Source organism: Rhipicephalus microplus, chromosome 6 (genome assembly GCF_043290135.1).
Source record: "Rhipicephalus microplus isolate Deutch F79 chromosome 6, USDA_Rmic, whole genome shotgun sequence".
NCBI classification, from domain to species: domain Eukaryota; kingdom Metazoa; phylum Arthropoda; class Arachnida; order Ixodida; family Ixodidae; genus Rhipicephalus; species Rhipicephalus microplus.
Window position 1 is genome coordinate 132,148,533 of NC_134705.1, and position 23,773 is coordinate 132,172,305.

General features: G+C 43.3%; 1 protein-coding gene across 3 annotated transcripts; it reads left to right on the forward strand.

Annotated features, from left to right (window-relative positions):
• Nucleotides 1-231: 231 nt before the first annotated feature.
• Nucleotides 232-19,354, forward strand: LOC119168454 (uncharacterized). 3 transcript variants are annotated; one of them, XM_075866601.1, is made up of 9 exons: nt 232-291; nt 376-449; nt 4,626-4,675; nt 4,864-4,945; nt 7,640-7,668; nt 11,727-11,781; nt 12,331-12,374; nt 14,076-14,169; nt 19,103-19,354. In XM_075866601.1, exons 4-9 carry the CDS (start codon nt 4,876-4,878, stop codon nt 19,240-19,242), a joined length of 432 nt encoding a protein of 143 aa, XP_075722716.1. In that variant the 5' UTR covers nt 232-291; nt 376-449; nt 4,626-4,675; nt 4,864-4,875; the 3' UTR covers nt 19,243-19,354. The 3 variants fall into 3 exon arrangements, with proteins under 3 accessions (XP_075722716.1, XP_075722717.1, XP_075722715.1); XM_075866602.1 differs by lacking the exons at nt 232-291; nt 376-449 and adding an exon at nt 1,546-1,969; XM_075866600.1 differs by lacking the exons at nt 232-291; nt 376-449 and adding an exon at nt 1,546-1,960.
• Nucleotides 19,355-23,773: the final 4,419 nt, after the last annotated feature.

Below are 23,773 nucleotides of genomic sequence, written 5' to 3' on the forward strand. Positions count from 1 at the left end.
GTTCGACACTCCGGTCGCTGTGTCTGTATTCCGAGTCCGGGTCACCAATGTTGAGACGCATCGCTCGGCAGAGCTGCGCAAGTGAACAACTTGCGTTCCAAACAACAACTGACTTTTATTATCACCCTTCCTCTCGAAGATAACTTTCTCGTGCGGGCGCATGCGCTCTCTGCACCGCACACAGAAGCACCGCTTTGCGTCGCCACAGATCTAATATGTTGCCTCCGTGGAAGCAGTTGGCCTCTCGACGATGTAACTAATAATATCTGAGGTTCACGTCCCAAAACCACGGTATGATTATGAGAGACGCCCTAGAAGAAGGCTCCGAAAGTTTGGACCATGTGGTGTTCTTTAACGCGCTTTGACATTGTGCAGTTACATAGGCCTCTACCATTCCACCTTCATCAAAATGCGATTGCCGTGGCTGGTATAGACACTGCGACGTTCAGGTGAGCAGCCAAGCACTTTTAGCCACTGATCTGGACGCGACTATGTCACAGCTGTATGTTTATGTGTTTCACTTCTGAATAATAATTTTTTGTTTAAAGTGAGCCCTTGATCTCGCCATTTCTTCCTGTGCGTCCATATTGTTTTGTGTGTGTGTGTGTGTGCTGCTTGCTACCAGAAAATTTGAATGTTGCTTCAGCGTTCTTTGTTTTCTTTCTATTTTTTATGTATGGCCATATCGCCAGAACCGCCCATGCTAGACGGCCAAGGGCCGAATTGCTGCTTTGCTTATTCAAACTAAGTGCCAAAACGGTGAAAGCGGGCAATGTCGAGAAATCTGACAGCGTCCAGAAGAGGCTGTTAAACACGTCCAACTCGATTCAGCTCTAAGGGTCTATCGGCGGTCGCTATCACCACGCTTGCTAAAATCACCCGCTTGATCGGTTTCATCACCTCCGTTTACGCCACAAAAACCGACGGATTGTGTATTTTGACGACCAAGCGAAGGCGCGTCAGCCGGCACTTGATGCGAGTCACGTCGTAATTTTCACAATATCCGCTGCCGCTTCTTCGGGCCTCGTTGTTGCCGTGTGTCGAAGATGTAGCGAATGAGCTTTATAACTATAAACTAAGAACTACACATCTCAGCCGTCTTATGTTTAATTCGTCGATGGCGTCATACCCACTTCTTCGTCGTCATTACAACACAAGCCGGCGCTTACTTTTGTTATTTCATCGGTATTCGCCTCTCGGCACAAATCCATTTTACGTTCAAGACGTGTGCCGTAAGACTGCTTAAAAATTTATAAAGAAAGGAGAATGATAGCCAAGATAATCTAAACATCAAGGACGTGTCGTTAACCGCGTTCTTCGCACGCTGGTCACGCGAAAACCGGTTACCGTCACCAGAAGGAAAATCCTGCACAACAGACATATTCAACGTGCATAGCCTGGTCAGGTGAGTGAGCATTCGAACGCTCGCTGCGAGCTTATCTTCTGCGCAGCGAACGTGCGTGGTCGAAAATGCAAAAATAAAACCTGTCAGGGGTGTCTCAAAGAGCTTGTGAAACAGTGTGTGTATTAGTCCGCACTCTGTTAGGAGACTGTTTGGTTTCCCTTCCACCTAAACAGTGATGAGCACGTTCGAGCGTCAACAAGGCCACCCACGAAACAAGAGATAAGTGCATCCAGCAGCCATACGCCCCGAAGCCCTTGGAGGTCACAACTCGGGACTAAATTTTGACGCGTGAATAACGCGTGAAGTGATTTGCCTGTGCCTTACGCAAGTGTCGGGCGGAGCGGGAGTTCGAGGAGGGGTCACGTGGTTAGACTTGATGCCGCCTGTGAGCGCGTAGTGGAAGGCTCCGCCTGAGAAAACAAAGCGCCCGCGTAGAGACATCGAAAAACTGAGCGGGGGTGCCATTTTTACCGGGCTCAAAACTTTTGCGCTGCTCGGCCAGTGTGAATTCCGTCACGGTCGTCATGCACCCGGTTATCCTGGCTGTTCTCACCGGTGAGTAAGGTATCGGCTTGAATTTCGTGTGTCCTGAAATGCGTGGTCCTTGTATTTTTGATAGGCTTCGGTATTGGGCAAGGTTTGTTGTTCGCTTAGCTTCTCCTCAGCGTTCCTCTCCAAAACAGTGTCCGAATACTGATAAGTTGAGGACAGTGACTTCATTTTACTGAACGTGGATCTTTGAGTCAATGAATACCCAAAGGCAAGTCACGTTGCATTTTATGTTTACAAACAGAACAGCGCGAGAAAGTAGTTCCTATTTCTTGTTTCAGACATGTTAGATTGCGCGTTTTTATTGCTGTTGCTTTATTTTCAGATAAAACACATTGTTTTGCCTTGTTCCGAAGCGCTACATATTCTTCTTTTGATTGCATTGAAGCTTTGGGTAACTTGCAATAGCTACCCTAACACTCACTGCCAATAGCGGTGGATTCCGTCCTCTGTGGTTTGGTCGTATATGCGAAACTTCTGTCATGGATGACCAGAAGTCCTTAAAATCACATGTGGTGCTAACGAATCTCCACGTTCAAATGATAGGCTATAAACAAAACTACGTGCCCCGCCGCGGTGGTCTAGTGGCTAAGGTACTCGGCTGCTGACCCGCAGGGCGCAGGTTCGAATCCCGGCTGCGGCGGCTGCATTTCCGATGGAGGCGGAAATGTTGTAGGCCCGTGTGCTCAGATTTGGGTGCACGTTAAAGAACCCCAGGTGGTCTAAATTTCCGGAGCCCTCCACTACGGCGTCTCTCATAATCATATAGTGGTTTTGGGACGTTAAACCCCACATATCAATCAAACAAAACTACGTGATTTACGTCGTGCGAACATTTAGCACTTACATAAAGCGGCACTTAACACGAGCTGCTATTGTATAGGGGAAAATATGTATTTTGCAATATGTTACGTTTGCAAAATGTTATGTGCTTTTTGTTTTGTTTTTTATTTTACCTGCATGTCTGTCGCAGGGGCGCGTGTTTTGAAGAGTACGTATACACCCAAAATTACATAACTTGCTCGAACTATAGCAGTTCTGTAGGAAATGAGGCAGATCAAGTTATTACCAAACAAGATACTCGGAATATGTTTCCCGAAGAAATTCAACCTTGCCCTTAGATCACATTTCAGCCAACATATCTGACCGCAGAAATTATAAGCAAGCCAGCTGGGTACGGGAGTAATTGCGGAAGTACTGATTGAGTGCACAGTGTGAAGGAGTATCGTATGACGCACTATAGCATTTTTAACGCTACAGTGTAAATAACAGCCTTGCTGATGAAAAAAATCGCAGCTTTCCCGCTAAAGTGAAGCAATGAATGTGATAGCAACAAATTGTAAGTTCACGCACAGAATGGCGAGCAGATCGAAACGTGCCCCGCGTTTTTCACGCCCAAATGACGCACGAAACGTACTCACAGGTAGGGATGAACGCGAATACGCGTCTCAGTTGTTACTTCTTAGTCTGAAAAGCGCGCCCTTTTCGCAAACGGAGGCTGTGCAACGATTCCAGTGACCGTTGTGTGCCCGGTGACTACAACAGATTTGTTCCGCTGAAGCCCAAAGGCTAGCCAAGACGTACGATTTTCCCCACTGCAAGACAAGGGCACGCTATCAAGTGTACACCCCCTTGTTCTCTACGCGGGCCAAAGTACGCGTGAGAGATGAGAGCCGCCGCGCGCTCACTGCACCATCTTGCTGATAATGCTAAAAACACAATAGTCTCCCCCCCCCCCCCGAGATGCCTGTCAACAGCGGTAAGTGGTAGATATAAACAGCTTGCCTTTTAAACGTTCTAGGAGGTACCCTATGGTGGTTCAGTGGTTAACGCCTCGCATTGAAGGCGCGGAGGTCCCACGTGTGATTCCGCGTGCCGGATTCTTTTTTTCTGGATTGTTTTCTTTCTCGCGTTTTCATATGTACAGATACGTATACATATATGGTGGATGACAACGACGCCGGCAGCAAAATTTAGCCGTGGATGTCCATATAATTGTTATCGCAATGAAAGAAAATTGGAAAGTCCAATCTGGTTTGATGAGAGAACAAAGCAGCCTTACGAGCAACATAAGTAATTCCTTATTATTATCACTTGACCTTAAGCCGCTGCACACCGCAGTATTTCGTGCTCGACTGCTGACGCTAAGGTCGCGGTTGTGATTCCCGCCGGGGCGGCAGCATTTCTACGCATGCGAAATGCTAGAGGTCCGTGAACTTTTGATTTAGGCATTTCTATCACTTGGTTCTGCTGCATTTATTCATAAAATTATTGATGCCTTCGTATCACCCATGTCCGCCTCGAGGAAACAGTGGCTGCAGTGGTCGGCTGCTCGCCCCAAAGGATGCGGCGGGCTCAATCCCAGCCACGGCAATGGCATTTTGATGGAGGCGATGAGACATAGGCCTGTGTACTGTGCGACATCGGTGAACGTTAAAAAACAGCAGATGGTAATTGGTAAAAATTTCCGGAGACTTGCGCTACGGTGACTAATATTCATTCGTGGTTTTGCGATGCAATGTTCCGGATAATATTTTTGTTTGCATCACTTATGTTGTAACTATACTATGTTTCATCGGCGCTTGTTTGTACATATGCGTATTCGAAGCTTGCGGGTATGATTCAGTTGTACTGCCAATGCTGATTGTGGTCTTCTTTATTTTTCTTGCAGGCTTGTTGCACAGTGGCTTCGCAGCATGCAACAACGTGACCTGCACCACTGTGAGTCCATTGTTCATTGGAATTAAGTTATATATTCTTCATATATTCTAGGAATCGAAGAAACTTTCTCCACATTCTGGTGTCCTGTTGTTGCAGTTTTTACCACTTTCATTGCTATACAATTATAGCCGCTTAATATTGCTTAAAAGTGACGCGTACATCAACAGCTTTCATGTCAAACCTTTCAGAACAGCGAGTGCATGGATGGAAAAATGTGCGTCACTCATTACAACTACAGCTCAGGGTCATACTGCAAGACACAGGGTCATTGTAAGTATAACATATCGTACTGCCTGTATTCGAAATGATATCTTTTACAAAAATGACGTTCAAAGATGAGCTCCAAAATACGATTCAGCTAATGAGCTAGCGACTGTACTATTGGTGTCAAATGAAACGAGAACAGCGGAGCACGTGGATCTAGCATTAGCAAAAGTACAGTGAGTGCAGTCACACACATCCAGTTCAGCAGCTGTGGTGATTTACAAATGTGGTGATTCACCTCTAATTTGGCAGAGACGGGTTTTCTTTCAAGCGTTGGCTCTAACGCGATCACAATTAAAGGTATAGGCGTCATACTTACGGTCCTATAGTTCTAGTTACACGGGGTAGAGTACGATCCTATAGTTCTAGTTACACGGGGTAGAGGTCAGAATAGATTCATGCGGGATAGAGTTACACAAAGCCGTGAAACTCTATCCCGCATCGAACGCCTCTTCAACACTTTCTCCCTCTGCCTGCTCACATAAGCACCCCATACATTTTCCGCGTCTCTACATATCATTAGCCCGCCATTGGACCACGTACGGCCAGTGTTCTCATATGCAACCGAGCTAACAAGTGAATAACCATCTCAAAAGAAGCCGAAGAAAACGACTTCACTTTCGGCAAAAAGCGGGGTAGAAGCTGAAATTTCATGAGTTTTCAAATGATCTACGTATTTTCATGTTAAAAATAAATGTCGCTCAGATGCAAAAAAGAGTTGAAAAAGTCACTCTCATTATTTCATGGCACGAAATTGTGCTCAACTACGAACCAAATCGCATATTATTTTTAACATTTTCTCCAGTGCAGTAGTCCATTTTGTTGAATGCAGGTGAGCCAGTGCACGGTATACGTTCAACTTCTTGCTTTCCCCACCACATGTCTGATTTCTACCCTCAGCTGCTTAAAGTCATCGACAAACACGCTATTGGCGAACGCGATGAACACTAACATAACTATACTTGCTGGAAAAGTGCCATAAGCTCGAAAAAGCGACAAACGATGGAAAAATTCTACAATTGACTCGGCAAAAAAGAAGCCGAAATTCACTTATGGGTAAGCGGAACTGGTAAATCTCCGCAGAGCCCTTCTACTAGCCTGCAGTGGCCTGACATGATGCCCGCTATGTTCGGGCGAGATGGAAGGCTCCTTGTCAGGGCCGCCCTCGAGACACCCTCGCTTACTTTTCACATGCACAGCACTGACGGAGAGAACCTGGTGGCCTTTGGTTGTCGCAACGTCACTATATACTTCAGATTCGGAATAGCTGCAAAAGCTCATCCTGGTTCATACAAACTTCCCGATTAAGTGAATTTATTCGAGCGTCCCTATTACATCATTAGATCGAGCTTGACATGTGTATCATTATGAATGCTATGAAATATTGTAGAGTATCATGCATAGCAAGATAAATTGTCCTTGGTTGAATGTGTATGCGTGTACGTTTCGGTGATTTAGACCAACAGCCACTTTGACCACAATACCAGCGTCCAAAAATATTATACAACCTGTTGTCCCATTTCAGTAACGCTTGAAGCAGAAAGTATGACCTTGCAGCTTCGACTTCGCATATTCATGAGACATATACTAAGCTGTTAGTCTGTGATGAATTTGCGAACATCAATGATTGTTACCTGTTGCCTTGGTCCAATGAAACTTTGAATCGTTAGTGCCGCATACGATGCCCACACGGAACCGATTTTCAAGGCTCTGCACTTATTCCCAGTACATGAGCTATATCACACAATTTTAAACAATCGCTATAAGTCGGCTATAAAAAATAACGACACATTTTTCACAGAATTGTCGGCGCTAACTCGCGCTGAACATGTGCGAATTTTGAGGACTCGTGAAGTCTGGAGATTACCAAGACCACGAACCAATTACGCAACACAGATGTTGAAATATCAGCTACCGCTACTACTTAACATATCCGAAAAACATAAGTAACACTTCCGCGTACTCAATTCGCATGTGTATGATGATAAAATGTACCTGTGAATCTCTCTCTCCCCCTTCATTTTGAACGAGTGCATCTCTGTATACTGTACCAGTGCCTTTTCTCGTATACCAGTGCCTTTTCTCTGTATACTGTACCAGTGCCTTTTCTCTTTATTGTGTACATTTTTCAGTTCCACTAGCTCGCTTATGTTGTTGCAATGAAGATAACTGTTATGTGCCCGTTTTTTCCTTTGTACGTCACGATTGTACGCCACTCTGTACGCCACGTTTGCCAAGCCCGGGGGTACGGACCCTGTCAAGCCTCATCTATGGCTTTTTGTCCGTACCCACCAAGCTCCACTGAATGTCTTTGAAGCTGAAATAAATCATGATTGATTGATTGATTGATTGATTGATTGAATATATGTTGAATGATTTATTTGGTTGGGGTAGTTCGTCATTAATTTTGAACACCCAAAAGGGCAGAATATGTAATTTATGAGATTAATTTATACCCATCCCTGAAACTTTTCAACTTTATTGATGAATTATAAAGACAAAACCTTCTTTCTATCAATAAAACAACAGACTTGCAGTAAAATGCAGTACGAAACAAAAGCGTTTATCAACGGCCACTAAAACTAGTACACAAGTACTTCTTGATATGATATTGTGATTTTCAACTACATAATTTGTCACAATATAACGAATGGTTTTCGGGAATTACACGCCACTTCCCTCTTGTCTTGCTTTCTGCAGGCATCGCTGTCACGGACAAGACATGTTCAGTAAGTATTGAATACAAAAATTTATTTCATCAATATGGAAATAATGGCTCTGTCTCTACAGTTGGCCAGGCATGCAGGAAGCATGAAATAAAAGAGTTGCATGACTTCCCGTTTTTTCACTTTTGTCACTTTTCAATTCACTTTTGTCGCGCCATCTATTTCTTATTACTCAACACATGGGATAGCGATACCTGCATGCCACTCGCGGCCTTGACATATCCATTTCCATAACTATGGAGTTGGTATGCTAAAGGAAGTGCGTGATGCTTGAAAATGGTAAGTCGTCGAGCTAAGTTGCGCAGTCGCTCTAGAAAGGCAAGCAGTTGAGCCTGTGTAGCACAATTCACGTAAGACAAAAAGATAATTGCGAATAGACCGACCACTAAAGAGTGAAGCAGACCGAACTTTCCAGCTACATCATTCAAGTGAATACTAGCACAGTGACGAAAAAAAAACAACAACATGAACGCTTATTTGATCTACGCTTGGGCAAAACTGTCAGTTCCAGTAACCATGCAGCATCAAAAAACAGTGCGCACCCACACGAAATATAGTTGTTTTGCCGTTTCTATTCATGTTGCCTCATCGGAAGCTAAAAATTGGGAGTACTTCAGCTGTTGACGACATATCAAGCCTCCGTCATACGAGACGCTTCTAATGTTTTTTTCTTGCTTAGCATGTGAAATTCCGGGTGAATCCGCAAGTGAGGCTGGTAAGGCATACAACCATTTTCCGCAGTGTACACTGTTCGTTCATCAGTGAGCCTGTGATATTCGGAAAGAAATCGGCCTCTTTTTTATAGTTTTCGTCTAAATGCTCCTGAATTATCACATAAATGAAATTTTGAAGCAAATAATTGATGACAGGCGAAGAGCAATAATACCTAAGAAGGGTGATCGACCGTTCATTGTACGTCATCAGTCATGCTCATTGTTGTATATTAGGTTCTTTTTCTCTCACAATGAGCGAGGTGCAAACTGCCCAGTTATGAGATCTACCATTTGTAAAATATGCAAATGAATGCATATGTGCTCTACGTGCATCTTTCTCGCTCTGAGCGTTCAAGACTAGTAACTACATCCCTAACAAATTATATCTAGAAGACAAACGACATTTTGCGCATGGTTGCACTCATCTACAAATGGGTGCATATGCCTAGTTTCTGTGAAGTGTGAGGATGTTAACACAGGCGAGTTTTGACTTTGCAAATCCAGCATGCATTGCGCTATGACCTATTTTTGTTACTAAGGCGACCTTGTTACTCCTTCTTTCATAGCTGCGTTTCGTTTGGATATGCTTCCCGCCTTTTCCTTGGTGAAAACCAAAAAATAATAAAAACACAAGATGCGTAGGGATCGTTGATTATGCTTTGGTAATTATATTAATAGCAAATTAATTTTTAAGCTTCAGCAACTAGGACTTAGCTCAGATATACTAAATTGGATAGCCGCGTATTTGGAGAACCGTCAACAAAAAGTACGTGTAGATGATTGCACATCTAGGTCATTGAAAGTACTGTCTGGTGTCCCACAGGGGTCTGTGCTGGGTCCTTTGTTGTTTTTAATTTTTATAAATGATATTTCCGCAGTTGTCGAAAGCCCGGTTAAAATCAAACTTTTTGCAGACGATTGTTTAATTTACGCTCCTGTAACTAACGCAAACGACCAAATCAAAATTAATCTCTGTCTTCAAGTCTTGCATAATTGGTGCGCCCAATGGGGGATGGAAATTAACTTTTCAAAGACTACGTTCACCCATATAACCAAGAAAAAATCCGTACTCGCATATGATTATAAAATCGGAAATAGCCTTCTGACCAGAACACACAGCTTTAAATACCTGGGGGTGACTATTACCAGCGATTTGGGGTGGCACACTCATGTTGAGGAGGTGTGTTCAAAGGCCTACAGGAAGTTGTTTTACTTGAGGAAAAAACTCGAACATGCCCCTAGAGATGTCAAATTACTTTTATATAAGACATTTGTTCGCCCTATTTTGGAGTATGCGTCTTCTGTATGGAGTCCTCATCAGCAGTCACTGAGAGATAAAATAGAAAAAATTCAAAGGCTAGCAGTGCGCTTCATTTGCTAGCGGTACCGGAGGACAGAATCCGTCACAAATTTGTTAAAATCATGTGCGCTAGAACCCCTGCAAGTGCGCCGCGAAAAGGAAAGGTTAAATCTCCTGTTTCAAATTATAAGAGGCGAAATGAAAATAAATAAAGACACATACATACAACCTGCACCCAAACGAAGAGCTCGGTCGAACCATAGTCACCCAATAAGGCATTTTGGGCGCGTCTGGATGGCTTTAAAAATTATTTTTTTCCGTATAGTATAGAAGTGTGGAATAGACTTCCAGAGTACGCTGTTACTAGCGCAAATGTCAAAGCGTTTCAGTGTTCGCTAGAATTGTACTACCGGCAACATGAAACGTAATGTCTGTTTTGTCATTGTGTATTGTTTTTGTTTTGTGTTTATATTCCTCCCTGTAATGACCCTCAAGTGGGGGTTGCAGTATTAATAAATAAAAATATTACAATAATTGGAATATGAATGTGGAAAGTGCAGTGGACGAACAGACAGACTATCGCAGAGAGGGAACGAACCATGAAAGACCCGCTTTTCTGATAAAACAAACTTCGGCGCCGAGAACGACCTCTCCACGCTTTGCCAGCGTGACATGCGCTCGAAAGTCTAACTGCGTTATTATAAACATCTCTCGTTGGCATTGTTTTCATTTTTGGCCCTATTTTTGTACATATGCCCCTTGTAATTTCTGCTTGAGATGACTATTCTGAGATTTGCATTGTTGCCCGCACTGGATTACCATGGTAGTTTCGGATTCCCAAGTTTATCTGTGAACCGGAAAACGAATGAAAATATTTCAGTTTCACTCCAAAACGAAATGATAGACTCATGACCACGATTGCAGACACTTGCAAGATAGCTCTTTCTTTCATTGGAGGCAGCAGAGACCTGCTGTAACTCAAGGGAAAATAGACAAAAAAAATACATCTGGCGGAAAAAGCGAGGCATAAAAAACGACTGCTCTTTCTACACAACAGAAACCTAAGCAAACATTCTCTTATGTTACAGGGTCATACTATAAACCGCGAGGCTTCCCAATGTGCCAAATATATTACAATGGAGCATCATGCATTTCCAACAGGCGGTGTTCAATTGTCCTGGGAAGCCACATACTATGTAACGTGGTACTGAAATTTCACCAGAAATGTTCCAGTAGGTCTCTGTTGCATGGATCCTGCAGGCGTTTTGGATAAATATATTATATATTATTTCAAAATAACTTCCTTTTTGCCAATTACTCATTCAGTTATGGCAGGACGCAATTGCTTGCAGCGGGAGACCACGCCACGTAGAGATGTCCCCAAATACTGAGAATTCAACGTTTCGGTTGAGTTTTTATTTCAATCAAGAATATTATTTTTTTTTGTTTTACGTTTTTGGTTTATGTTCTGTTCCGACACACTGGCCTAAGCAGTCTTGGGCGTACTAGTTGAACGGATCAATTGTCAAATGTAATGTAAAAAGAACTCGCTGAAACGTGTAGAAGGCAGAGAGAATTGAACAAAAAATTATTTTGAAGAATAAACGCTTTATGCATTTTATGTGATTTGTAGAAAGAGTGGATATATACACATACTTTATGAGGGGGAAACTTTAGGTGCTCTAAAAATTGTCTATAGTTTCCAGTTGTGAATTCCTTAATCATTGCCGTAGAAGTCGATATGATTCCATGCAATCTTCACTGCAGCCATACACATGAATCTATCACATCATCTGAGTGTAATAACTGCTGAACCAAATTTCTATACATATTCTGTAAAATTGTTTTAGAAATATGGAAACTTATGTTTATACAGTTCGTTTTGATAAATTATTACCAAGCGCTGTTCACATTTCTCTGATTTTAAAGCGTGGTGGCTAATTATTGAAAACCTTGCATAATAATTTTTCAATCATCATCTTTCTCATGGCAAGCAGTTTTACTTATATGTCCGGAAACATGCTAAAACCTACCTACCTTTATTTCAGTGCCTCACAGGTTACACCTGCCGAAAAAAGGACTGCCCGAAATCACCTTATGAATGTAAGAAATAGTTCTATACATTTGTCATCCTAGACAAGTGTTCAAACTACATGCCAGCCACAAAGCGTGCGAGAGAGCGAGAGAGAGAAAAACGGGCCGGTCAAACAGGAAGAACTTCAGTTGACAACCTTGTACCCAGGCCAGAAGTGAATATGTGTATGAGGTTAGAAATACGCCTTAGATGTAACATATTTACAGCTAATGGACCTTAGTAGCTTTAATATATTTATAAGGTTACTATGAGTCGAAGGAAACTCGACGAAGCTTTAAAACAGCCACATGATTACTGTTAAAAGTTTATGGTGCCTTTATCACAATATATTACTGAATGCAACATTTTGTAGACAGGGAATCCAAGCTCATGTGAACTCATGGACTGCCTATCATTTCCATACTGAATTAATGGCACTACAGAAATGTCACCATCACCTGCCCACACACACATTATTCTTTTTCCATCTCTCACCTATCTAACACATCCGCCCCTGTACATTTCCATCCCCTAACAACCGCAAGTTTGTTCATTTCACTTCAGTTTTTTTTTTTCAGGTGTCATCATTGAAAACCACGAAACGAGGTGTGGTGGCGGGAAGGTGCGTATGCCTTCACCTTTTCTCCCGGCAATTCACGCGTGGTTTTGCGCCCTTCCTGTAAAATGAGGCGAATATATTTGTATCGACCCGAGGCTCACTCACTGGATCTGATAACTGAGCGTTCATGTGTAACAGTATTGCGGCACCATTCAGTGCATTACCCGATTATGGCACCGTCACAGCGATATTATGGTGCCGTCAGCGCTTTGGGTTCAATTTGCACTTCCGGAGGCAGAATTCAGGTAATGTTGAAATAACACATCGCTTGGGTAACATGCCCTCTTTTATAAATACCTGTTAGAGAGCATGATTTTTGTTTAGGTACCACTACAAGTGCATTATGACCTAGGTATGATAAGGTTGCAGGATATCCGTTGCGCAGCAATTCACGTGACGCAGCGTCTTTGATTTTGCGTGGTCCGCCATGGTGGTGTAGCGGTTATGGGGCTCGGCTGCTGACCCGGAGGTCACGGGTTCAATGCCGGCCGTGGCGGTCGCATTTTGATGGAGGCCAAATGGCAGAGTCCCGTGTACTATGTGATTTAAGTGAACGTTAAAGTGCACTGACATCACACGCCTAGCGCAGGGCTGCAGCACTTTTGACCAAGTGGTCGAAATTCCCGCTGCCCTCCACTACGATGTTCCTCATTATCGTATATTTTTGTTTTCAGAGGTTAAACTCCCAATAATAATATTATTGATTTTGTGTGCTGTTATATTTTGTGTGTGTATACTGCGCATATGTGTTAAATATCCCTTATTGTATGTTTTATTTTCCTCCCCTCTACAATGCGTTAAGCCCTGAGGGCACAATAGACAAACGAACAAATACATAGGTAAATATAAATTAATAAATATTGTAGTCGGATGCTACATCAATGATGTAAGTGGGTACTTTTTGCCTTCTGGCGGGTTTTATCACACCACAAAACGCTAGGTGGACAACAGGTGAACTGGGCACCCTGAACTCATCAATGCATTTCTTTTCGGATATTCCGACTTTTCACAAATCTTTAATACCAAAGTTTGTGGGGATTCCTTTTTCATACCTTTTATTATTTTCACTGCAAATTTATCAAATTAGCTGAAGTATCTGCAACAATGTTTGAGATCTCACTTCTTAAACACTTATTTTGAAGTGCAATTGTGTTCAAGTGCACAAATACTGGAAGAATCGAGTGTTAGTACCGGGGCATATTTGGGGCGTTGTTAGGCATTAAATATAGACATTTTCAATAGAGACGAACATATTTGAGGCCCGTGTACTTAGATTTCGATGCACGTTGAAGATTCCTAGGTGCTCTAAATTTGCACAGCCATCCATACGGCATCTCTCATAACCATATCATGGTTTTGGGACGTTAAACCACATATCGTCACAATCATTATGAATAATAATAATATTTCAATAATATATTATCAGTATTATTGCTCTCATTGCGACTAATATAACTGACAGAGCTGACGCGAAGAAAAACTTGTGGAGTGGCACAATGTTTCATGTCACGAAGCCACCTGTTCGCTATAACCGCTAATAAACAAATTCTAATTGCTTCAAACGTTTAGTAAACGCTGAGTCAATGGCTTCTTGAGGAGCGCGGTTACTTAGTACGCTTCATGAGGCATTGAGAAGACCTTTAACGTAGAGGATGTGATACGCAGGCATCAGTGATGAAGGCATTATCTTCGTTTTTGCTTCAGGCTCCCGTGTGCAAGGACGGTGAAGTGTGCGCCTACGTCTTCCAGAACATCCACTGCTACGAGTGTCCTTGCTACTACTCTCACAGTGTCATGTGTTCGTATATCCTTCATCTCCTTCTCGTTCCTATAAATCCTTGTCAGTTCTTGTGTGTCTATCAACATCGGTCAAGGGCACAAAGTATTTCATCTGTCAACACAATCGTACAATGACTGAACTAATGTCAAGAACTCGTTGATTATGGTGGTGCTGAAGCTGAGTGTACTTTCATTCTGTGGAAAACAATTCCGTGCTTACACTTGCCACTAAAATCGCATTTTGCAGTGTCTCTCAAGGCAACTAAGCCAGGTGTCAAGTTAAAATTCCACATTGCGAAAGTAAGATGTAGAGGTCATAAGATGGAATAACTGATATAAAATTGATTTAACACACATATCTGGTGAGTGTAAACTGCGTATCTTATAATCCTGCTTTTTCAGTGAACTTTGTCTGAAACAGATGTAGCCGTATACACAGCACCTGGAATTTCATTGAAATATTCATCAAAACCCACAAGAAAAAATACTATTTGAATTAAAAAGAAAGCCCACGTGAGGATGTATACACCGATGAGCCGATATTCACATTTTTTCTTTGTTTTTGGATAATCCAGCCGTGATCCGTTACTTGAAAATAGAGTCGAGTGCAAACCCTGATATCATGTCTCAATAGCATACTGTATGATATCCTAATGACAAAGATAATGTAAATAGGCACTCGAACGATGTTCACTCGTGTGTCAACGATGCATGATTTAGGTTTATTGGCGCACAAGAAGGCGGTGCATCGTAATGAAACGAGATGAGAAGCCGACACGAGTGCAGCACGAAGTATACGGGTGTTTGTTGGTTTAAGCTTTTATTCGTCAACTTAATGACTTGTCTTTTACGGAATTAATGCTTTTAGTTTTATGACTAGTGAGTGATCACAAGTGAATAATTCTATCTCGATATGTTGAGTTAACCTGTTCTCACTCTTAAGAAATAACTCTGTCTGTTATTCAACATATTGTTTATTCGTCGCCTTATTATTCAAGTTTTTCTCTTTGTAGATTTCATTTTGAGCCTTCATTGTTTCGACTGAGGGCACGTTGTGAAAAGTTTGGTTTGGTTTGAAAATGATGTTGGCCCTTAGTTTTGACAACATTGGAATTAACCTGATGCGTTTACCTAAGCTCTCTCTAAAGCCATGCGCTCATTATCCTATTATGGCAGTGTTTGTTAATGTCAAAACTTCGACACAAAGACTTCAAAGTGAACAATATGTTGGATCATGCAATGTCACAGCACACGGCGTATCTGCCTTATGCAGGGCACTCAAGCGTGCCTTGAGCCCACTTTAGCACTGACCTTTACCCGAAGGAAAGATCTTCGGAGCCTGTCCTCACAGTTTATGAGGCAAGGACAGCACACGATAAACTTCTGTGGTTATTGATAACAAAAGAACTGAGCGATAATTCGTATACGCTGCACAGCACGTGTGGGTTGGGAAAGGTGTGCCCTGATGTCTCCCTTTTATCATCCTATAGGCTAGAGGCCGGATTTTTAGGCATTAGCAATTGCGCTTTAGGCACCAAAAGTAGGCAGGTTAAACACCGTTCTAGGCACCCACAATTGTAAATATAGGCAATCTAAATTTTTACAAAAATTTAAGTTTTAGAGCAACCACGTGTGCGACGTTTATCTACGACATTAAAGCAAAAAATGTTCTAGTTTAAGACGACACAAAGGCCTGCATGGTTTAACATAACCACACAATTGCTCCTCTTCCTGCACGCTTTGCAGGACATAATCTCTCCTGTTATTGTCCAGCACGATGAGTCGAACAAACGTGTTCCTTGGTCACTTTCTCTTCGGTATGGCTGAGAAGCACTGCTGAGGAACCAATAGCCAGACCACTAAAAGGCCCAAAGGGTCATTTAGCCTCACTTTGGTCGTGGGTCCTATGACTAAGGATCGATTTCTCCCATGTGAACACCCTCAAGTGTCTTTAACCACGCCTGAGCCTTTTAATGCATGCACTGGGTTCTCACGACTACGTCTGCTCAGATTTGCAGTACTATATGTGCTTCAGGAAGAAGTGAAATGTCAGAATGAACACCACTTGTCCTTGATCTCATAGGCGCGCACGCCATCAAGGAGGAGGTCATCTGCAACAAGGAATGGTTCTTGCTACATTATAGTAGTAAGTGAGAATGCGGGAACTATTCGAGGCGACATGTGCTAAATAAGCAACCTGTTATCTCAATAGAAGAATGGAACTTAATAGAACTATGAAGACGTAGAAACAGAATCTGTAAGCGCTTTGATTTTTATTTTTACCTCCATTCGAGCGCGTTGCGAGACTCTGCTGCCTACATTTCGTTTGCGTTCACGTTCTCGCCGCTCCTGCGTCATGCCGGCGCCAGCCCTGACAGCGCTTGGGGTCTTTTTGGCACATCACCCGTTCGTGGAAAAAATACATGATGCATGCCAGTCGCTCCAAACATGCGTGCATAAAGACATGCTTACCGCAGAAACAGGCAGTACACTACAGGAAATGTGGAAACGATACAACGAACCTTGCGTACAAGCCCTAGCTTGGGCATGTCGTGCGCACGCAATATAACCTTGCGTGCGCATGACGTGTTGATGCGCCAGCGTCGTGCCATCTTCCGGCTTAGAGTTGCTCCAATACCGATGACGACAGAAAAGCAATATGGCTTGCGACTGACAAAGAAAGAAAAACAAAGGAAGGCTGGGAAGTTAATCAGGGCTAAGCCCCAGCAGGCTACCCATCACTGGGGAAGGGGAGAGGGAAAGCAAAGGTACATAGAAGGAGAAAAAAGTAACTAACTGGGCCGACGCGTAACGGTTTCACGTTTCACATCGCAAACGATGGAACAGACTGGTGTTTTTGAGGTAACACAGCAGCACTTTCGTTGGCTTTCGGAACTGGGATGGGCAGCGTGATTGTCCCAATGCCTTTGTCACAGGAAAATCACTTCTGTCCAGTTGATTTGGAACACTGTAGAGCTGAAGCCTCCCGTTTGTGTATGGCGGCCATTAACATATAAGGTGTTCAATAGTCTCATCAACGGCGCAATCGTTGCAGTCCCCTCTGTCGGCCATCCTAATCTTATATGAGCAGCCTTTGGTGAAGGCTACGCCCAGACGCAGACGGTACAACACTGCACCTTCCTCCCTGCAAAGACCAGAGGGGCGAGTGGCAAATTTTTAAAGCTTACCTGTGTGGATTATGCTTTCGTGGCTCCTAATGAACCAGTGAAAAAGTTCTTGTGATACAAAGCTCTTCACTGGACATGTAACAACTTCCAGTGTGGAACCTGTAGGAGAACCGACGTACTCAAAACCAAATTGTCGCAATTATGCACGAGGTGTTCAGTTCGTATTCATGAGCACAACATCCAGTATAGGTATCCCGTCACACTGATTTCGGCATAAAGTTTCTTGTATGAGCCCTTTACGAAGTGAACTACTAACGAGAGAAAAGCCACCTGTACATCAGCGTTTTTTCTTTACCTACACTGTACTTTACCAGGACGGCACTCCACGATTTTGCAATCGTTCTCCATCTTTTGCTGCTTGGGTTTTAGCAGCGCGAAAAATGCACAAAAGACAAGAAAGGGACGAGACAAGCACTGACTTCCAACTGAAATTTTATTGACGAGAAGGCCGTTAATATGCAATGGAGCACAAAGAGTGAAAAATGACGTATTTTAAGATACAAATTATCACCTAACGCCATGCCGGCTGCGCCTACCCTCGCACCTCAAGAAACATATCTCTTTATCTGAAAGAGCAACTGAAGGCTTGCTTACGCATGCGCCGCCTTCAAGCTCCATTTGAGCAGCCTCATAAATTATACGCACGTTTTCCTCTTTAATCTTGCATAGAACTGTTGTTTTTTCAAACAGCGGAGTGCACCCACACGTGCTCACGTGTTGCGCTAAGAAGCCATCTTTTCCGCCACGAACATTATTGGCATGTTCCCGTAAGCGATCGTTAAGGCATCTGCCCGTCTGGCCCACATAAAATGTGGGCCAGACGTCTTTCTTGTCTTTTCTTGTCTTTTGTGCATTTTTCGCGCTGCTAAAACCCAAGTATGCCATACCAACTAGCCCAGTCAACCGCTCTTTTGCTGCTGCTGCACAAACCCAACCCAGCCCAACACAGCCAGGTCTTCTACAAGGTGCATCAATTCCATGAGAATGCGGGACTGCAAAACTGGCTGTAAAATCCACCCGTCACGTCCTCGGCCATAGATGCCACTCTCCTCTTTTCACGTTCGTTTCCCTCTCCGCATTCCACTGTATACGCTGGGACGTGCTGCTATTCATGGTTGCAGGAATAGCTTCTTTCCTTTCGCTCCCTGCGCCAACCACTCACGCCATGTCAGTGCAATAGGGTTAGGTGGACAGTGCGTCTCATTTCACTGCGGCTAGTGGTTGTTTTCGGCAAGTGTGTCAAACTAGAGAACTTGGTTGTTGCACTTGATACAGTTCAGAAGGATCAATTTTGCCCAGTTACACGAATTACGGTCTAAAAATGTACTCAAGAAGAAACTATTAGTTTAAATAGTGCTCATGTAGGCGCTGTTTTTCAGAAACAGCTATTTATTGGCACTTACAAACCTCTAGGCCGAATTTCCTAAAATAGCCATTCGTAGACACTATAAAAGCACTATAAAAGCCTTTCTTAACTTCTGATTCATGGTAATTTATCAGAACGCCACAATGGGAAAGCAAGCAACGAAATAGGCATTTGCCTAAATTCTGGTCTCCAATTGTAACGCTTCCCATTTATTGAGTAGCACAGTGGGCATAGTCTAGTTAGCCTCTCGGCCTTTTCTGTGCTCTCGTTTACTCTCCTCGCAGACGTAGCAAAAGATCATTCCTCCAACATTTAGGCTAAGCATTATGACACTACTACAGGAGCCTGAATCCTTGTTTGCTCATTGGCTTTCAACATGACACTTCTGCCATGCGCAGGTCTCAAGATCACCAAGCAACACAGAGCGTGTGGGCCGAACGCCATTGCCGAAGTCAGCGGTCACCGGAAATACAGTTGCGATGGCTGCAAGTCAGCCACTGCTGTTCTTACTCCGCCAACAATCAGTCCTGGACCCTGAAGTCACTTTCGATTTCCGTGTGAAGCGAACTAAAACATGCGTCCGCTTCTGGAATGTCTCCGATGTGGATATCGCCCATTGTACAAAGCCAAATAAACGTCACTATCTTCAATCAGGAGAACTATACTTTAGGCGAGATTCAGGCTGATAACCTTGCTGCCGATTTAGGAAAAATTGGATCATTTAGAACTGACTGAAATAGTTAGAATATCCCATATTACATAAACTTGCCAGAAGTATAGCTAGAAAATAGAAATATTGATCGGTTTATTTGTTCATTCATTCACAAAACCCCCTGTAAGCTTCCGAAGAAGTGTTGTGTGTGGGATGCGGACTACGCAATGTAAAGATAAGATAAGTAGAAGCTCTTAAACCCTGTTATTCATGCTAAGGTACGTAAACCTATGAAATAACGTTATATAATTTTAGTGAGAGCAAACATCACATACAACTAATAAACAAAATGCAAAGAACTCATTTGTTAGGGTACTAAAATGTACAATAGTTAGGGAACAGCATGTACAGGATTTGATGGCAGGCAGAAGCCAAAAAACTTGAAAATACCATGAGGCAATTTTGTGGTGTTCTAATCTAGAATAGGGGAGGTATCGGACACAACAATCAGAGGGAGCCACACGGGATTGTTCGGGGCTATTGTGATGGTGAAGACGTGAGAATAGTCGCGGAATATGCATAGAAAGCACGGAGGCCCCGTTTATCGATAGATAAATACAACACGGTTCCCGAATATGACGTATTGAATAGAAATTAGGCGCTTTGAGCCTAGAGAATTGAATCAGTCTGCTTTGCACCTGGCTTATCTCAATCCCGCGTCCAAGATCACCACCGACTGACTCATCACCACTTAGCATCCATTCACGACATAACCACTATTAAATTGTTGAAGCCGTCCCACTCTGCAATTTCAAGCTATGAGAAACAATGTCTGTCGATATTGATGCTGAATGAATACTATAGTTTTTCATGCGTTGAAAAAGCATTTATGAATTCCCTCCGCTCTCTTGTTTGCTGCTTCTTTGGTCTCGTTCTTTTGTTCGATCCCTCACTCATTCTAGATAATACTCGTACAAAGTACCACCCATGGTGACGAAACCACCCATTCATGCCAAAACATTATAAGACAATCAATGTTGAAATTATGAGAAAGGTCATTAAATATTTCTAGTGTTACTTGCAAGGCTAGGTTGAAAGCTAGGGAAAATTGGTTTATTGTGCAAAGAAAGAAAAACAGTGCTAAATTTTGAACGAACACAAAGGAACACCTGCCTTCTTTTGTGTTCATCTGAATTTCATTGCTGTTTTCTCATCTTTGGGGAATGTTAACGAGTTGGATAAGTTAGTGCGCCTGAAAACGCGTTTACAGGAGTAGTTGTGCAAACGGCAAGATGTTTGTGCCGGTTGGGAAAAGGGAAGGGCAGTCAAGTGCTTACAGGATTACGTGCTTACCATGTTTTACATTGTACAATTACAACATACACGTACACAGAGACGCGCAAGCACACACACACACACACACACACACACAAACACACACACATACACAACACAAACACACACAAGCACACACGCACGCACGCACACAAACACACGTATGCCCACACGCAAACGCGCTCGAGTGGTTACTCACATGAATGGAAAAAAATGTCAGGCTGTTGCTGCAAATAAAAGCTCTGGCGTCGGGAAGCTTTAAATAAGTTTCGTAGTGTTTTGGAATGCATGAGCTATAATTTCTATACTGCCACCATAAAATTGCAATTTTGGATTCACTATTGACGGAGTGGCGTTTCAATGAAGTTTGAGAGCAGAGTGACGCCATGGGAAGTCAGCAACTGGCGACATATGGCGAATCTGCCATCTGATCGTAACCCCCCTCCCCCCCCCCCCCATTGATTTCAGCAATTTAGGCTGCATGTAGGATAAGGAGGAGGAGGACGATGGAAAGAAATGAAAAGGTCAAGCAAACGAGCACACAGAGGTGAAGCTCGCCAGCTCAGAAACTGTGTTGACTCGTCGTGAGAATGTCCATTGCTGTGGAGCTGGCTTTCAAATACTCAGCAACCAAAACTTTAAAATTAAAATATAATTTTTTGTACGTGTTGTTTGACTGCGGTGTGTGGACAGCGTTGACACTGCATGCTATGGAAACAAAAAAAAAGTCCCTTTTTTATGTTGCTTTCATATCGTGCAGTACTCATATAGGTACAGGCACCCTCTTGTCGCGCATCGCCTTTCATACAAGAAAAAGCCTTATGTCATCATTCTCAACAAATATTATGAACTAAAGCTGCTCCCAAGGGAAAGCACCAAAGGAATGTTGCGCAGGAATTAGTTCAGCGGAAGCGAGGGGCCAATGACGGACAGCCCTCGCGAACGAAGATAGCATTGATAATTGTGACTCAATTAAGCAGTCGAACTTACATTACTGGTTGAGGGAGAATGAAGGAAATCACAAGTACGAGTTGTGACTGTAAATTGTAACAATGAGTGATAAAATCAAAAGTCCCCGTTTCGCCACACGGGCGAAGCAATGAGTACCTTAGCAATAAATTCTAGTGCTGTACGAACTAATGTTTGGCGCTAACACCTTTGGCATCCACCTTTGCACAACTTGACAAAATTCTGAGGTAAACAATTTTCTGTGTATTGATTCAATTCCAGTGAACTGAAGAGCGCAGTCCAGGGTCCCTAAGATGATCCCGGTAATGTGTCGAGCCCATTGTAATTTAGTTCAGTAGGAAAAGCGCCCGCGCGTTTTCTCTCAACTTGAGCCACGATGGCATGTGGCCCTCTCCGGCTTTCACTTGCACACAGACCGCACGACGCCGGTAACGACGTCATTGCCCTTGAATTTCTTATCACCCCTAAAAATAAATGCGCTGAAACACACGTGTCTATGTAATCAGTTCAGAAACAAGAGCAGAAAAAGTGGACCAGAGCAGCCAGTTTTTAATCTTTGCATAGGCCAACTTCACATTCCCGCAAAGCCACTGGTTTGAATGGAGGTTATCAAGGCGAATGCCTTCAATGTGTTATCAAACACTAAAATTGAGTGGTGCGGAAACTGAGCTTAAGGCAGCGAGGAATCATTACTTGGTTAGGTCACCCCATGACGTTCTCAGGGCGTCACAGATCACTGAAATTTGTGAAATGATTATGGTCTCGCCATCGTGTCACAGTGGCACCTTGTCACGTAATGTCACTTGACGTCGTCATCATGCGACATCATAGCATGGTTAAGGGTGGGTTGATCACGGATGCATAGCAAAACAAGGTATGCTGCCGGCGATCTCGGAGGCAGTGGCAAACCACGTTAAGTCCAGAGAATCAAGTGCCGTAGAAACCAACCTATGTTCAGTGTGTACGTTACCACTTTACGTACAAGTGGCGACGTTGGCAGAGGCAAATAAACCTGAATAATCACCGTTACAGCACATATGTGATGTTTGTAATTTGGTAGATGCCTTTCCCTACAGCACCCTTCCTCCAAAGGATGTCATAATACGGCGCTAAAAATAACTCCTGCACTAGTCACAATTTACGGGATCTGCAATGCATGATGCTTTGTTCATCGTAAGAATGATGCCCTACAAAAATTTAGCTCTCTGGGCGATAAGAGGGTGCGCATAAGAGCTACTTGGTTCATTCTGTCTAGTAGAAAAGAAAAAGCGCTAAAATACAGGACTAGGAGAGGACACAGACCACGGCTCCGAAGTGTGTGTCCTTTCGTAGTCCCGCCTTACAGCACTGTTTCCCTGTCCTCATATGAATTGCGCGAAAATGGCGACAAAGAGAGGAGCACAAGCACAGTGCGCCTGTGCACGCGTTTTCCGCGCGTTTATAGGATGGGAGTGGTAATCAGTAGATGGATCTGCCTAAGCTTCGTTCTTTCAACTCCGTGTGGCCTGTAAACGCTTTGTCGTACGAAGTTCAGCAGATGTTCAGCAAGGCTCCGCTTCACCACCTTGACCATATTGGGCTGACCAGCCACTCTTCTATATTGGAGAAAACTACGTTATAGAAAACTACATTGTCGAAAGCTGTCCCTCCTCATCAAGTTGCGTACATGGGGCGTCAAGCACCGTGTCTGAAATTCAAACACACATCAGTACTAAACCTGTCGTCGAGTTCCAAGAATTCAACACGTGCCCTGATTATCAGCAAACAGCTGAGTAGACAGCAGTGGCTCCACGTGCCTGCATCTTTTTTTATCGCGGTGAGCGAGTTTCGCTCCTTTCTTCATTCTTGCAGCTTCAGGCTGAAAACGGCGTTTGCTGTCCGTTTCTGAGAGATAATTTCTTGAAATAAAATTGCATTACGCGCACTTTTCTAGCAATGCATCACGTGTGGGCGACGGCAAACCAAACCAGTTTTTCAGTTGACGCACACCGATTTGCAGGAAAAAAAAAATTCATTACAAACGTAGTAGGAAAGAGCAGCCTCATTTTTTTTATGAAAAAGAACACTGGAACGTGTGGCGAAAAACTTCCCTTCGTACTTTTAATGAGGTGCA

Bases quoted from the DNA above. Each gene is read 5' to 3' on its own strand.
- LOC119168454 (XM_075866600.1), top strand. From the start codon at position 1,930: ATGCACCCGGTTATCCTGGCTGTTCTCACCG. The intron at 7,669-11,726 runs GTAAGTATTGAA...CCTTTATTTCAG, and splicing joins TCACGGACAAGACATGTTCA to TGCCTCACAGGTTACACCTG. The intron at 14,170-19,102 runs GTTCGTATATCC...TGCCATGCGCAG, and splicing joins CTACTCTCACAGTGTCATGT to GTCTCAAGATCACCAAGCAA.